This window comes from Clupea harengus, chromosome 3, assembly GCF_900700415.2.
Source record: "Clupea harengus chromosome 3, Ch_v2.0.2, whole genome shotgun sequence".
NCBI lineage: Eukaryota > Metazoa > Chordata > Actinopteri > Clupeiformes > Clupeidae > Clupea > Clupea harengus.
The window spans coordinates 18,710,731-18,725,912 of NC_045154.1; the positions used below are offsets into that span (position 1 = coordinate 18,710,731).

The 15,182-nt window shown below is 47.8% G+C and overlaps 1 protein-coding gene across 1 annotated transcript in view; it reads right to left on the reverse strand.

Moving 5' to 3' along the window:
- Window positions 1-3,789: 3,789 nt before the first annotated feature.
- Window positions 3,790-15,182, reverse strand: part of otud7a (OTU deubiquitinase 7A) — a 66,083-nt gene continuing 54,690 nt past the window's right edge. Inside the window, exons 10-12 of the mRNA XM_031564846.2 lie at window positions 13,515-13,629; window positions 11,459-11,543; window positions 3,790-7,288 (exon numbers count right to left, since the gene is read on the reverse strand). Coding sequence (XP_031420706.1) covers window positions 5,342-7,288; window positions 11,459-11,543; window positions 13,515-13,629 — 2,147 coding nt within the window. The 3' untranslated portion in view covers window positions 3,790-5,341. The remainder of the gene's footprint in view (window positions 7,289-11,458; window positions 11,544-13,514; window positions 13,630-15,182) is intronic.

The following is a 15,182-nucleotide window of genomic DNA, read 5'->3' on the forward strand; positions in this document are numbered from 1 at the left end:
TGTTGTCGCGTGAGTTGAATGTGAAATATGCGTTGTGTTGTGTTGTGTGAGGAGCATGTGTTAAATGTTGTGTGAGTTAAATGCAGTGTGTGTATGTGTGTGTGTGCTGACTTGTGTGTAGAGTGTGTGCTCGTGTTCATACACACGGAGAGTGACTGGGCAGGTGTGTGAACAGAGTGTGTGTGTGTGTGTATGTACGCGTGTTCGTACACACGGAGAGTGACTGGGCAGGTGTGTGAACAGAGTGTGTGTGTGTGTATGTAGGCGTGTTCGTACACACGGAGAGTGACTGGGCAGGTGTGTGAACAGAGTGTGTGTGTGTGTATGTAGGCGTGTTCGTACACACGGAGAGTGACTGGGCAGGTGTTTGAGCAGAGTGTGTGTGTGTGTGTATGTACGCGTGTTCGTACACACGGAGAGTGACTGGGCAGGTGTTTGAGCAGAGTGTGTGTGTGTGTGTATGTACGCGTGTTCGTACACACGGAGAGTGACTGGGCAGGTGTTTGAGCAGAGTGTGTGTGTGTGTATGTACGCGTGTTCGTACACACGGAGAGTGACTGGGCAGGTGTGTGAGCAGAGTGTGTGTGTGTGTGTGTATGTACGCGTGTTCGTACACACGGAGAGTGACTGGGCAGGTGTGTGAGCAGAGTGTGTGTGTGTGTGTATGTACGTGTGTTCGTACACACGGAGAGTGACTGGGCAGGTGTGTGAGCAGAGTGTGTGTGTGTGTGTATGTACGCGTGTTCGTACACACAGAGAGTGACTGGGCAGGTGTGTGAGCAGGTGGCGTGGCCCGGCCTGCATCTTCCTCCCTCCGCACAGCTGGGTGGGGGCTCCTCCTCTTCCTCCTCTCCCTCGCCGACATCCCCACACAGCTGAGCACACTGGCAGCGCTTAACCCGACACCACTGGAACATCTGACTGGTGGCACACACACACTAGTGTGTGTCAGTGTGTTCAGAGAGATTGGTGGCACACACACTAGTGTGTGTCAGTGTGTTAAGAGTGATTGGTGGCACACACACTAGTGTGTGTCAGTGTGTTAAGAGTGCATCTGACTGGTGGCACACACACACTGGTTTGTGTTTCATTGTGTTAAGAGTGCATCTGACTGGTGGCACACACACTAGTGTGTGTCAGTGTGTTAAGAGTGAATTGTGGCACACACACTAGTGTGTGTCAGTGTGTTAAGAGTGCATCTGACTGGTGGCACACACACTAGTGTGTGTCAGTGTGTTAAGAGTGAATTGTGGCACACACACTAGTGTGTGTCAGTGTGTTAAGAGTGCTTTATTTCTGTTAAGGAGGCTTTTTAACCAGTTAGCAGACCCAAACCACTTACCTCAGCATTAACAACCTTCTGATGCCGCTTTGCACACGGTACTTGAGATCACTTTAGTGTGTGTCAGTGTGTGTCAGTGTGTTAAGAGTGCTTTAGTTCATGTGTCTGTCCTCATGTTCACTACCACTAAAATATAGAAGAATGGTCAGAAATGTTAATAGGTTTCGCATTGTTAAGTGTTACTGTTTGTGTGTGCACCTAACTGTAGTGATTTCTGACACCGTTGCAATGACCACATCCAGTCATATTATGCTGTTTGTGACACTGGTGTGACATAATTTTACACAGGAAACAGACAAACCCAAAAAACAAACCACACATAGACAGCTTTGGTAACAATAAACTAATCTTGTTTTGTTCTTTTGCTATTTACATTTGTACCTAATGTGCAAATTAATAATTTAAAGTAGTGTAAAACTCTCAAATGAATATAAAATCATATTTTCTTTTTGTTGTTCTGGTCTTTTGTTTCCATTTTTTTTTTACAATTCTAACACGGTGAGTCCATAAGCTTGTCACATAGAAAGGAGGAAGAGGAGGAGGGCCGTGAGGAAGAGAGGGCCGTGGTGTATAAAGTAGAGACAGGCGGGGGGGTTGGGGGGGGGGGGGGCAAGTGGACATCCTTGGCCAGGAGAGACACTCACAGAAGGACAGCGCCCTGGCATCCAGGCGTCGGCGCAAATAAAAACAAACCAACCTACCAACAAAAAAACAGACAAACAAACAAACAAGCAAAAAGACCCAAACTCATCCCAACACCCACACCTTCTGTGTCATATTTGGACACACACACACACACACACACTCACATAGCAAGATAAATCTCACAGCAACTGAACCCCACAAATTCCACGGCAGAGCAGTTTAATGGGTGTCTGTGTTTCTTTTCCTTTACGTTGTGTGTGTGTGTGTGTGTGAGTGAGTGTGAGTGTGTGAATGAGAGAAAGTGTTAGAGTGTGTGTGTGTGTGTGTGTGTGTGTGTGTGTGTGTGTGTGTATGTGTGTGTGAGTGAGAGAGAGTGTTTGTGTGTGTGTGTGTTTGTAGGGGTGGGGGGTGGGTTGTTTATGTGTGTGTGTGTGTGTGTGTGTGTGTGTATGTGTGTGTAGGGTTGGGTCGGGGTGGGTTGTGTGTGTGTGTGTGTGTGTGTGTGTGTAGGGGTGGGTTGTATGTGTGTGTGTGTCTGTGTGTAGGGGTGGGGGGTGGATTGTGTGTGTGTGTGTGTGTGTATGGTTGGGTTGTGTGTGTGTGTGTGTGTGTGTGTGTGTGTGTGTGTGTGTAGGGGTGGGTTGTGTGTGTGTGTGTGTGTTTGTGTGTGTGTGTGTGTGTAGGGGTGGGGGGTGGATTGTGTGTGTGTGTGTGTGTGTGTGTGTGTGTAGGGGTGGAGGGTGGGTTGGGTGTGTCAGGTGTTGCTTTCTCCTGGGGACTGAGGGAAGTGGTTAAAGCACTGATGATGTCACTGATGATGTCACAGAAAGGCTTGTGGTGCTTCTGAGTGGCACTGAAATCAAAGGCAACGGCCCGCCCAGACCTCCTGACACACACACACACATACACACACACACACACACACAACACTAACACACACACACACACCTGCTTCTGTTACAGAGCGCTGCTGTCAACTTAAGCTTTCTGCAGTCAATTGGAATGAGCAGGGACAGAGACAGACAACTTTGCCTGTTTTTAGAGTAGAATTTCCTAATCAAACAAAATGTGGTGACACAGTTTTTCACTTTTCATAGTTTTTCACTTTACAATTTCACTCATCTGCCAAGTGGGTTATGAGTATTGCATTACAATGTAAACATACCTGAGGACAAAGGAAAAGTTGTGAGTTTTTTCTCTCTCTTTCTGGCTGTGAAGCAAAACGCAAAAAAACCCAATGGGGTCTGTTTACACCAATCAGGCTTGGCAGTGCTCGTAATACAGACGAATGGCATCATAAACAACCACCACTGGGACACAGCCAACAACACAGGCAGGCTCCGTGCTCTCACACACATCTAGACTCTGTGCTCTCACACACATCTCACACACATCTAGGCTCCGTGCTCTCACACACATCTAGGCTCTGTGCTCTCACACACATATAGGCTCTGTGCTCTCACACACATCTAGACTCTGTGCTCTCACACACATCTAGACTCTGTGCTCTCACACACATCTCACACACATCTAGACTCTGTGCTCTCACACACATCTCACACACATCTAGACTCTGTGCTCTCACACACATCTAGGCTCTGTGCTCTCACACACATCTAGACTCTGTGCTCTCACACACATCTCACACACATCTAGACTGTGCTCTCACACACATCTAGACTCTGTGCTCTCACACACATCTCACACACATCTAGGCTCCGTGGTCTCACACACATCTAGACTCTGTGCTCTCACACACATCTCACACACATCTAGACTCTGTGCTCTCACACACATCTAGACTCTGTGCTCTCACACACATCTCACACACATCTAGGCTCCGTGGTCTCACACACATCTAGGCTCCGTGCTCTCACACACATCTAGGCTTGAAACCTGCCCTGATATGGGTTGGACCCGGTCCTGATGTGGGTTGGCCCCGGTTCTGATGTGGGTTGGGTCTAAGCCATAATACCTTGGACCTGACTCTGGCCTGCCCTCTGACCGGGCCCGGGGTCTCAGGCCAGTATCTGGACTGCACACGTTTTATAAGCATCACATCAGGAGGAACCGCGTACGGTTCCCCGCGTACGCGCCCCTGGCCCTCACCCCAGGCCCTCACCCCAGGCCCTCACCCCCTCACCCCAGGCCCTCACCCCCTCACCCCAGGCCCTCACCCCCTCACCCCAGGCCAGTGTCAGGTGCTCAATCCCAACCAGACATGGCCCACAATTCCCTGCAGTGTGACCTTGTGTGAGCATACAGGTGCTCCCATACAGGTGATAACATAACAGGTTGATATTAAGATTTTTCCAAACGCTCTCTAAATCAGCTGAATAGGTAGGAATCATCACCTAGACTGGAGAGCACACACACACCCATTCACACTCTTAGCACAGGAGGCCTTGCCAATCAATCCATGGTGCTGAAAGCTGATCGTAATAAACACAACACCACAACATAGACTGAGTAGCACATAAACACACACACACACACACACACACACAAACACACACACACACAAACACACAGAGTTATGTTGGGCCAGATGGACATCAGGCTGTATTGGGCTGGGACAGTGACAGGGCTAGTTCATTATCGCTCGTGGGATGCATAGAAAAGAGTGGAGGGAGAGGAGGGGATGACATTACCAAACTTATTGCTTTTAAAAAATTCCCATGCTTAGCAGTGCATTTCCCTCCCTTTGTACTTATTTGCAATGCACAGAGAAAAAAAAGAACATTATTCAATATTGAGACTTCAAAGGACTAAGCTGAGAAGTATTGCATTCAAATTGACCTCTAAATGGAGCGACTCCTCTAAAGTACTGCAACAAGCTCCATGGAGATTGACATATGCGTTTACATTTCTCTCAGACACACAGGGACAGGTGGGGTTTACAGAAGGTGCTCCCAGCACAGTGGTGGGCTTTTACTCTAGAACAAGTAAAAGATCAATCAGACAAAAACATATAAACAAAGCAAACCGACAAAACGTACGAACAAACAAACAAACAAACAAACAATCAAACAAATGCAACAGCACAATCTCTGGCCAAAGCTGTAAACTGACTCCTGTCACTCTTCCTGTTTGTTGTTGTTGTTGTTGTTGTTGTTGTTTACAGTGTCCTTCACTACTGAATGAAATGCAACAAGAATATAAGGAGAGCGTTCTTAAATAGAGGAGGCCATAGTGAGCCAGTACTGTCCGATCTACCCGCAGAGCAGTGCCAGGGGTGGCTGTGTGAGCTCTTGACCTCCAGGGGCAGTGCCAGGGGTGGCTGTGTGAGCTCTTGACCTCCAGGGGCAGTGCGGGCACAGACAGACAGCCTCCGCCAGATGCCGCCGCGGTGGGCTACCCGGTTCTGTGGGCTTTGCCCTCGCGTTCCCTGCGCCTGAGCTCCTCCCGGTAGCAGTAGGAGCAGTAGTACTCCGTCTCGGGCCGCCCGTAGAACGAACAGCTCTCCCGCTTGCACCGGCGCTGCTGGAAGCAGTACGCAGAGCAGACGGAGCTCGAGACGGAGCCGGACACCGAGCCGCCGCGCCCGGCCGTGCCGAGGGTTCCCGTTCCTCCGGTGCCAGTGCCGGTGCCGGTGCCTTTGGTTCTGTCGTGGTGGCCGAGCCAGTGGCCGTGTGGTGATGGCTCCTCGTCAGCGAACTCCAGGCAGTCGCGGATGTCGTTGATGTGGAAGCCGTTGGTGTAGGTGTGGGACTTGTGCTCGCTGGGCATGACGTAGGACAGGAGGGAGTCGTGGTGGTGGTGTTGCCCGTAGCCGTGCCCCGCGTTGCCGTAGGTGTGCCCTTGGCTGGGGTTGGTGGCGCGTAGGCCAGGCAGGCGGGACGGGCTGTAGCTCTGCGAGGACAGCGAGCGGTTCTGTTGGGGGTAGGTGGCGCACGTCTTCAGCGCGCCCATCTGGGGCGGCGGGCGGCATGGCGGGGGGGGATCCTCGCGCGCCACCTCCCGCAGGATCACACTGTGGCGCTGCACCGGTGGAGTATGGCTGTAGTGGGCCGACACCGGAAACGGACCTACGGAACCCACAGACCCAACCGAGCCCACCGACCCGGGCCACTTAGCAGCGTTACCGGGGGAGGAGAAGGGCACCGGGGACATGGAGGAGAAGGGCACCGGGGACATGGAGGAGAAGGGCACGGGCGACATGGAGGAGGGGGCCGAGGTGGGGATGGGGATGGGGATGGGGATGGGGGAGGTGCAGATGATGGGGCTGCTCCTGCCGGGCAGCTTGGAGGACAGCTGCGGGTGGTGGAGGGCAGGGTGGTGGAGGACCGGGGAGCAGCTGGAGGGCGGCGAGCTGTCGGAGAGTTCCCTCTGGAACATGCTCTCCTGCTCGGGCCGCTTCAGGGCGGAGGAGGTGGACGTGGGCACGATGGTGGCGGCGGCGATGGTGGCAGTGGCGGTGATGGCGCTCGTCGTCACGGCAACCCCTCCTCCTCCGTTGGCGGCCAGGGGCTTCTTGTCAGGCTCGGCCTTCCTCTTGTGCTCCTGCTCGGTGCTGAAGCGCTCCTGGGCGCTGGTCAGGTAGAAGCTGATCATCTCCTCGTGGAACTGGTGCCGGTGGCTGGTGAGCAGCAGGCCGGCGAAGATGAACTTGCGCTCGCCCTGCATGGCGGCACGCAGGATATTGAGGCTCAGCTTCACGTCTGTGCTGTACTTCCAGCTCTCCAGGCCGCCGCTGCTGCTGCCCCCGCTGGACCCCTTCCCTGACCCGCTGCCCGTCCCCTGACCCGGCCCGGGGGAGCTACCCGAGGCCCGGTCCGTGGGCGAGGGGCTGGTGGTCTTCTCCGAGGAGGACGTGCTGGCCGACTGGCCCGACTGGCCGGACTGACCCGACTGGCCGGACTCCTCCTTGCTGCCTTTGCGGGTCTTGGAGTCCTTTTTCTTGGCTTTGGGTTCCACGGTTCCTCCTCCTCCTCCTCCTCCGGTGCCGTTCTCGGTTCCACCGCGGCTACCGCCACCGCTACCGCCCGAGCCAGACTTGCTGATCTTCCCGTGCACCAGGCCCCCCAGACCCCCCATGTTCTTCTTCAGCTTGATGCCCAAGGTTTTGCTGAAGCTGCCCAGCTTGTTGGCCACAGAGTCGGCCCGTGTCTTGTCCTTGTCCTTGTCCTTGCGCTGCTGTTTGTCCTTGTCCTTGGCCTCTTTGCCGTTGGGCTTGCTGCCGTTGGAGTTCACGTTGGAGTTGCTGCAGACCGACTCGCGGTCGGAGTCCATGGACTCGGCCAGGGACTGCACATCCTCGCCCGCCGAGGCGGTCGGAGACTCCGGCTGGGCGAGAGGAGCCTGGAGAGGGGGGGCGGGGGTGGGGGAGAGAGAAGACGGGCTGACATCAGAGGGGGATTCAGCTTTCCGGACTTTGTTCCGCACTGTTGCACTAAGACAGCTTAAGCAGTTAGTGGTCATTTATTTTTAGGAACTGTCACCCCTCCCCCACCACCCTTTTCCATGGCATAACACTGAACTGGGAATAACAAACAGACACCACACTGCAAAAAGTGAAATCTTAGTAAGATGAAATATCTTCAATCAAGGCAATATATGCTTGTTTTTGTCTGACAAGATATTTCTTCTTACCAGGCATTTTTTATGTTAGAGCATTTCACTTGCTTCAAGTGTTTCAGTCCTTAATTATCTTAATAAGGTTTTATTACTTGTTACTGAGATTTTATTACTGGTTCTGAGCACGTTAATGCTTGAAACTAGAATTGCCATAATTATAAGGCATTATAAGTACAAAACTGCTTTGTCAAAGTCAGAATTTCTTATTTCAAGCATCTTGTCCTTCTGATCTCTAAATATATAAAAAAATGTTTTACAGTCAGCACAGCACAGCAATTATGTATTCCTGTAGACAAAATACTATACAGTGCAAAGACAGTATTAAACTAAGTCAAACTTTTGCTTTAAGAACAGACTTTATCATCCTTTAGCAGGTTAAAGTGAATGAGGAAAACGTGCTTATATTCAGCAAATGCTAGCACCATCATCTTGAAATGAGGCTATATGCTAGGTCATTTATCTTGAAATCAGTACAACTACACTAAAAACAAGTACATTTGCCTATATACCCAAAAGATTTAAGAATTATTTTCTCAATAAGTAGGAATATGTGCTTAAATTCAGCAAATGCTAGCACTATCATCTTGAAATGAGTCTAAATGCCAGGCTATTTATCTTGAAATCTGTAAAGCAACATTAATAACAAGTATATTTGCCTAAATACAAAAAAAATTTAAGAATTATGTTCTCAAAATGTAGAAAAATGTAATTATATTCAGCAAATGCTAGCACCATCATCTTGAAATGAGGCTATATGCTAGGCAATTTATCTTGAATTCAGTACATCTACACTAAAAACTAGTACATTTGCCTATATACCCAAAAGATTTAAGAATTATTCTCTCAATAAGTAGGAATATGTGCTTAAATTCAGCAAATGCTAGCACTATCATCTTGAAATGAGTGTACATGCCAGGCAATTTATCTTGAAATCTGTAAAGCAACATTAATAACAAGTATATTTGCCTAAATACAAAGAAATGTAAGAATTATTTTCTCAAAATGTAGAAAAATGTAGTTATATTCAGCAAATGCTAGGACCATCATCTTGAAATGAAGCTATATGCTAGGCAATTTAGCTTGAAATCAGTACAGCTACACTAAAACAAGTACATTTGCCTGTATACCCAAAATATTTAAGAATAATTTTCTCAATATGTAGGAAAATGTGCTTAAATTCAGCAAATCCTAGCACCATCATCTTGAAATAAGGCTATATGTTAGGCAATTTATCCTGAAATCAGTAAAGCTACCCTAAAAACAAGTACATTTGCCTAGATACGGTGAGAATTATTTTCTCAATATCTAGGACAATTTGCTTAAATTTAGTTCAGTTTTTTATTATTATTTTTTCTGCTTTTTTGCCTTTACTCAGATAGGACAGTAGGTAGAGACAGGAAGCGACCTGGAGGGAGGGATTGAGAAATGACCGGAAGTCAGACTCGAACCTGAACTCTTACCTGTGTTCCCATCTTACCCATTCATGGTGCAGGGTTGCTGCCGCTTGCGCCACAGCTCCATCCCTAAAAGAGTCATCTGTTAAGGATATTGCCATTTGTTTTGGAGAGTTTTGAAGTCAAATGCTCTTACCCGGTAGGAAGAAATATCTTGTCAAACAAAAAACAAGTATATATTGCCTTGATTTAAGATATTTCATCTTACTAAGATGGTGTATCTTAATAAGGTACTATAACCTGTTACTGAGATTTTATTATTGGTTCTGAGCAAGTTAGTGCTTGGAACTAGTTTCATCACCACTGGCAAGTACAAAACTGCTTTGTCAAAGTCAGAATCAAGACAAATGTACTTGAATTTGAGCTTAGATGCCCATTGTTTAAAGAAACAATGTTAAGACTCGAACCACATACACATATGTCTGACCATTGGACCCAATGATTTGATCTCTGATGGCAAATTAATCACATAATGCTGTTTAGGTGTAACACTGCGGTCTTTATTATCTCAATGATCAATTGCACATATGCATTGACTTCAAAATTCTCCAAAACAAATGGCAATATCCTCAACAGATGACTGTTTTAGGGATGGAGCTGTGGCACAAGCGGCAGCAACCCTCCACCATGAATGGTGTAAGATGGGGATACAGGTAAGAGTTCAGGTTCGAGTCCGACTTGCGGTCATTTCTCAATCCCTCCCTCCAGCTCGCTTCCTGTCTCGCTCTACTGTCCTATCTGAGTAAAGGCAAAAAAGCAGAACAAATAAAGCTTGAAAAATAATAATTAGAAATAAAAAAATCACTGAATTTAAGCAAATTGTCCTAGATATTGAGAAAATAATTCTTACAGTATCTAGGCAAATGTACTTGTTTTTATTGTAGCTTTACTGATTGCAAGATAAATTGCCTAACATATAGCCTTATTTCAAGATGATGGTGCTAGCATTTGCTGAATATAAGCACATTTCCAACATATTGAGAAAAATAATTCTTATATATTTGGGCATCTAGGCAAATGTACTTGTTTTAAGTGTAGCTGTACTGATTTCAAGATAAATTGCCTAACATATAGCCTCATTTCAAGATGATGGTGCTATCATTTGCTGAATATAAGCACATTTTTCTACATTTCGAGAAAAGAATTCTTAATTTTTTTTGTATTTAGGCAAATGCACTTGTTTTTAGAGTAGCCTTTACTGATTTCAAGATAAATTGCCTAGCATATAGCCTCATTTCAAGATGATGGTGCTATCATTTGCTGAATATAAGCACATTTTTTTTACATTTTGAGAAAATAATTCTTATATTTTTTTGTATTTAGGCAAATGTACTTGTTTTAGTGTAGCTGTACTGATTTCAAGATAAATTGCCTAGTATGTAGACTCATTTCAAGATGATGGTGCTAGCATCTGCTGAATATAAGCACCTTTTTCTACATATTGAGAAAATAATTCTTAAATCTTTTGGGTATAGAGGCAAATTTACTTGTCATAGTGTAGCTGTACTGATTTCAAGATAAATTGCCTAGCATGTAGACTCATTTCAAGATGATGGTGCTAACATTTGCTGAATATAAGCACATTTTCCTACAAATTGAGACAATAATTCTTAAATATTTTGGTATATAGGCAAATGTACTTGTTTTTGGTGTAGCTGTACTGATTTCAAGATACATTGCCTAGCATGTAGCCTCATTTCAAGATTATGGTGCTAGCATTTAATGAATATAAGCACGTTTTCCTACATATTGAGAAAATGATTCTTAAATATTTTGACAAATGTACTTGTTTTTAGTCTGGCCACACTAGTTTTAAGACATATTTGGGTTCTTTGAGGCTAGATATTTTTACTTTTTTTACAAAGTCTTGGTAAGTCAAATCTTCCTGTTCTGTTGGCAGATAATTTAGCTTATTTTAAGTGATATATACCCAATTTTTTTACTTTTTTTTCTTGTTTTTGAAGGCTGATTTTTTTGCAGTGCACAGGATTCCCTGTCATTAGTGGACTAGAGAAGACCAGCACTACATTACTGAGGACTTTAGCTTCGGGATTCATATGAAGGCACTACAGATGGGGGAGAGACGGAGGAAGGATTGAGGCGTGAGAGGAGAAAGGGAGGAAGTATTGAGGGGTGAGAGGAGAAAGGGAGAGATAAAGAGCACAGTGAGAGTACAGGAAGAGAGTAAAGAGGAGTAGGCAAGAGAGAGAGTGAAGGAGAGAGAGAGAAAGAGAGAGTGAAGGAAAGAGAGAGAGTGAAGGAGAGAGAGAGAGAGAGAGTGCAGGAGAGAGTGAAGGAGAGAGAGAGAGTGAAGGAGAGAGAAAGAGAGAGAGAGTGAAGGAGAGAGACAGAGTGAAGGAGAGAGGGAGAGCGAGAGAGGGAGAGAGAGAGAGAGAGAGAGAGAGAGAGGGCGGGGGGGTGTAGAGGAAAGAGAGGTTACCCTTGTTTCAGAGGGAATACGGATCCATGTTACATTCATGTAGTTGTGCAGCAGATTGAGCTTGGCCTCCAGGGACAGAATGAGACTGCAGACAAGAGAGAGAGAGAGAGGGAGGGGAGGGGGAGGGGGAGGGGGAGGGGGAGGGAGAGACGTGTCATTATTTGCTGTTATCAAAGCTGTAGGTGGGTCTCTGACAGCACACTTTCACTCAAGAAGAGGAAGAGGAAGAGGCTCATCATCATCCAGTGGCCATGTGCTCATGGGAAGCTTCCTGACGACTCCATCTGCTTGCCTGAACACATCTCTGACTGACACAAAGGGATTCACACAGATGGACCTGGACCTGGACCTGCACGTGGGCTGCAACCTCAACCAATGCATCAGCTAGGAGGAGCAACTGTGTTTGTGCACAGCAGAAAAATGGCAGTAGATAAAGACATAATGACAAACCAAATAGGGAGAGGGGGAGAGAGAGGGAGAGAGGGAGTTAGAGTTAGAGAGAGAGAGGGAGAGGGAGATAAAGAGAGAGGGATAGGCCATGGAGACAGAGGTACACTTCCTCACGGAATGCCCCAAATATGAAACCATTAGAAAAGGTTAATTTGATAGGTTCAATCTGGTCATCCCAGGCTTTCAAACTCTCACAGGCGAGGCAAAATTGCCATACATACTTGGGGAAGACAGGGATTTGGCCAATCTAGCTGCTGGATATGTGGCAGCCTGCCATATCCTGAGGGACAGCCAGTAAGGCCACAGAATACCAAACTAACTGTATGTTTGTTGTTATTTTTAGAATGGTCTTTTGTTGTTTATTTATCTATTTGTATCCTTTGTCCTTTTATTATTTTTGTCCTTCTGTATGTGTATGTAATATGTATGTGTTAGCTTTGGCAATAGTGTTAAAAACATTCATGCTAATAAAGCTTCTTTGAATTGAATTGAATTGATAGAGAGACAGAGGGAGAGAGAGAGAGGGAGAGGAGAGAGAGAGAGAGAGAGAGAGAGAGAGAGAGAGAGAGAGTTAAAGAGAGATGGTGAGTAAAAAGAACGGGGAGAGAGAAAGAGAGACTAAATAAGTCCTCCAGACAGCAGTGGGCCAAGCAGTAATTAGTGGCTATTCAGTTGTACATGGAGGGCCTAACGACGCATGGGCCCATTTCATTACTGAGATGTGGGAGCAGATGTTTGCAAAGAGCCTCCGTATCAACTAATCCATTAAAAACATGTTTACAGCTGTTAGCTTTTCCATGCTGCACGCAGTGTCCATTTATCCCTCGCATCACTCCATTTCATGTCATGACAGAGGAGGGTAATATTGTCAGACGCTCCCAAACCCAGACAAGTGTTGCATGCATTTATAGACGTGCCCTTACGTGAAGTACAAGGGCCATGCTTAGGGTTAGGTTTGGTTGACTGAGTCTGGGGAGGTGATCATGGGAGTGGGGGGTTGGTGGTGCTGGCCACGGCTGCTGGGTTAGGCTGGTAGTGGCCTGGGGTTAGCCTAGCATGTAGCCTCTTCCCAGCAGAGCTTTATGTGACCTGGCAGCAGATTTAGCATAAATCCGTCACATGCTGCAGATACCACAGATGGATAGAGGCCCCCCTATGCCCATATGCCTTGGATGTGTGTGACTATGTGTGGGTAACACATGCATGCATGCACACACACACACACACACACACACACACTCACACACACACACACTCTCACATACACACACACACACGTACGCACACACACATGTATGCGCAGACACACACACACATGTATACACACTCACATACACACTCTTACACACTCACACACACACACTCTCACACACACACACACACACACAGGCATACACACATGTATGCGCAGACACACACATGTATGCGCAGACACACACACACATGTATACACACTCACATACACACAGACACTCACATACACACACACACACACACTCATGCACACACACATGCGCACACACACACACACACACACACACACACACACACACACACACACACACACACACACACACACACACACACAGGGACAGCGGCCTCTTACTTGGCCATCTTGGTGTTGTCGTTGTCGTCCCTCCCCCACTCCCAGTCTCTCCCTGGATCCACGGCGAAGTGGAGCGACAGCAGCTTATGCTCCGAGTCTGTCAGAGGAATCACGGCTGCAGGAGGACGACAGGGAGGAGAGGAGGAGAAACAGAGAGAGGAGAGGAGGAGAGGTGGGAGAGGAGGAGAGGAGAGGAGGAGAGGAGAAGAGGAGGAGAGGAGAAGAGGAGGAGAAGGGAGGTGGGAAGTGGGAGAGGAGGAGAGGAGGAGAGGAGGGAGAGGGGAGAGGAGGAGAGGAGAAGAGGAGGATAGGGGAAGTGGGAGAGGAGGAGAGGAGGAGAGGGAGGTGGGAGGAGAGGGGCGGAATTAAAGAGATAAGTTGAAAAAAGGGGCAAGAAATCAGAGGAGGGAAGGAAAGAGGAGGATAAATGTGGGAATGGAGGATGAGAGGAAAGAGTGATGAGAGAGGAGAAGAGAGGAGAGGAGTGGGGAGAGGAGGAGAGGAGTGGAGGAGAGGAGTTAGATGAAAAAAAAGATGAGATGAGATACGGAGAAAAGAGATTAAACAGTTGGATGAGAGAGAAGTAGAGGAGAGAGGGAAAAGAGAAAGATGAAAGAGAAAAGAGCCAAGAGCATGAGAGAGAAGGAAGGGGGTGAGAGAGAGAGAGAGAGAGAGGTGGAGTAGGAGAGAGAGAGAGAGAGAGAGAGAGAGAGAGAGAGAGAGAGGGAGAGACAGAGTAATTTATTAAACGAGTATTCATACCTTTACAGTACTGCTCCCTTAAAACACAAACTGCATTCAAACATCAGTCATAGTCAGCCTATCAAATCCTCAGCTTGAAGCCGAACAGCAAGAGAGTGAGACCAGGGGAGAGTGAGACCTGGGGAGAGTGAGACCAGGGGAGAGTGAGACCAGGGGGAGAGTGAGACCAGGGGAGAGTGAGACCAGGGGGAGAGTGAGACCAGGGGGAGAGTGAGACCAGGGGAGAGACGCCTAAATGACCCAGTTATTCTCACATTCCTCTGCTGTCAGGGGAGTTTCACATGAACTCAGGCCCACCCTGTCTGCTTAATTCTTCTTAGCACTGCCTACAAACAAAAACGCAAACACAGGCCACACACACACACGTACGCACGCACGCACGCACGCACGCACGCACGCACGCACGCACGCACGCACGCACGCACGCAAACACAGGCCACACACACGCACACGCACACACACACATACGCACACGCGCACACACACACGTCACAGGATGTGGGCAGTGCCAGGAGGAGGAGGAAGAGGGCTTCACAGAAGCGCAGGCTCATGTTAGCCACTTCAGTATCCCTGCAGATTCCCCTAGAGCCTCTCGCATGGAGGGTTATGAGGGAGACTGGTGGCCGGGAGACACTGAATGTCGTCTCTCTAGCGCCACCATGTGGGGGCACAGAGTGAAGCAGGAGCCACAGAGGAGCGACACGCGACAGGAACGAGACTGAAGAGAGGCCCCTGCGTGGAGAGGACGAGGAGGAAACAAACACACACACACACACACACACACACACACAGACTGAAGAGAGGCCCCTGAGTGGAAAGGACGAGGAGGAAACAAACACACACACACACACACACACACACACACAGAGGCACACACAAACAAACACACACACACACAATGGCACA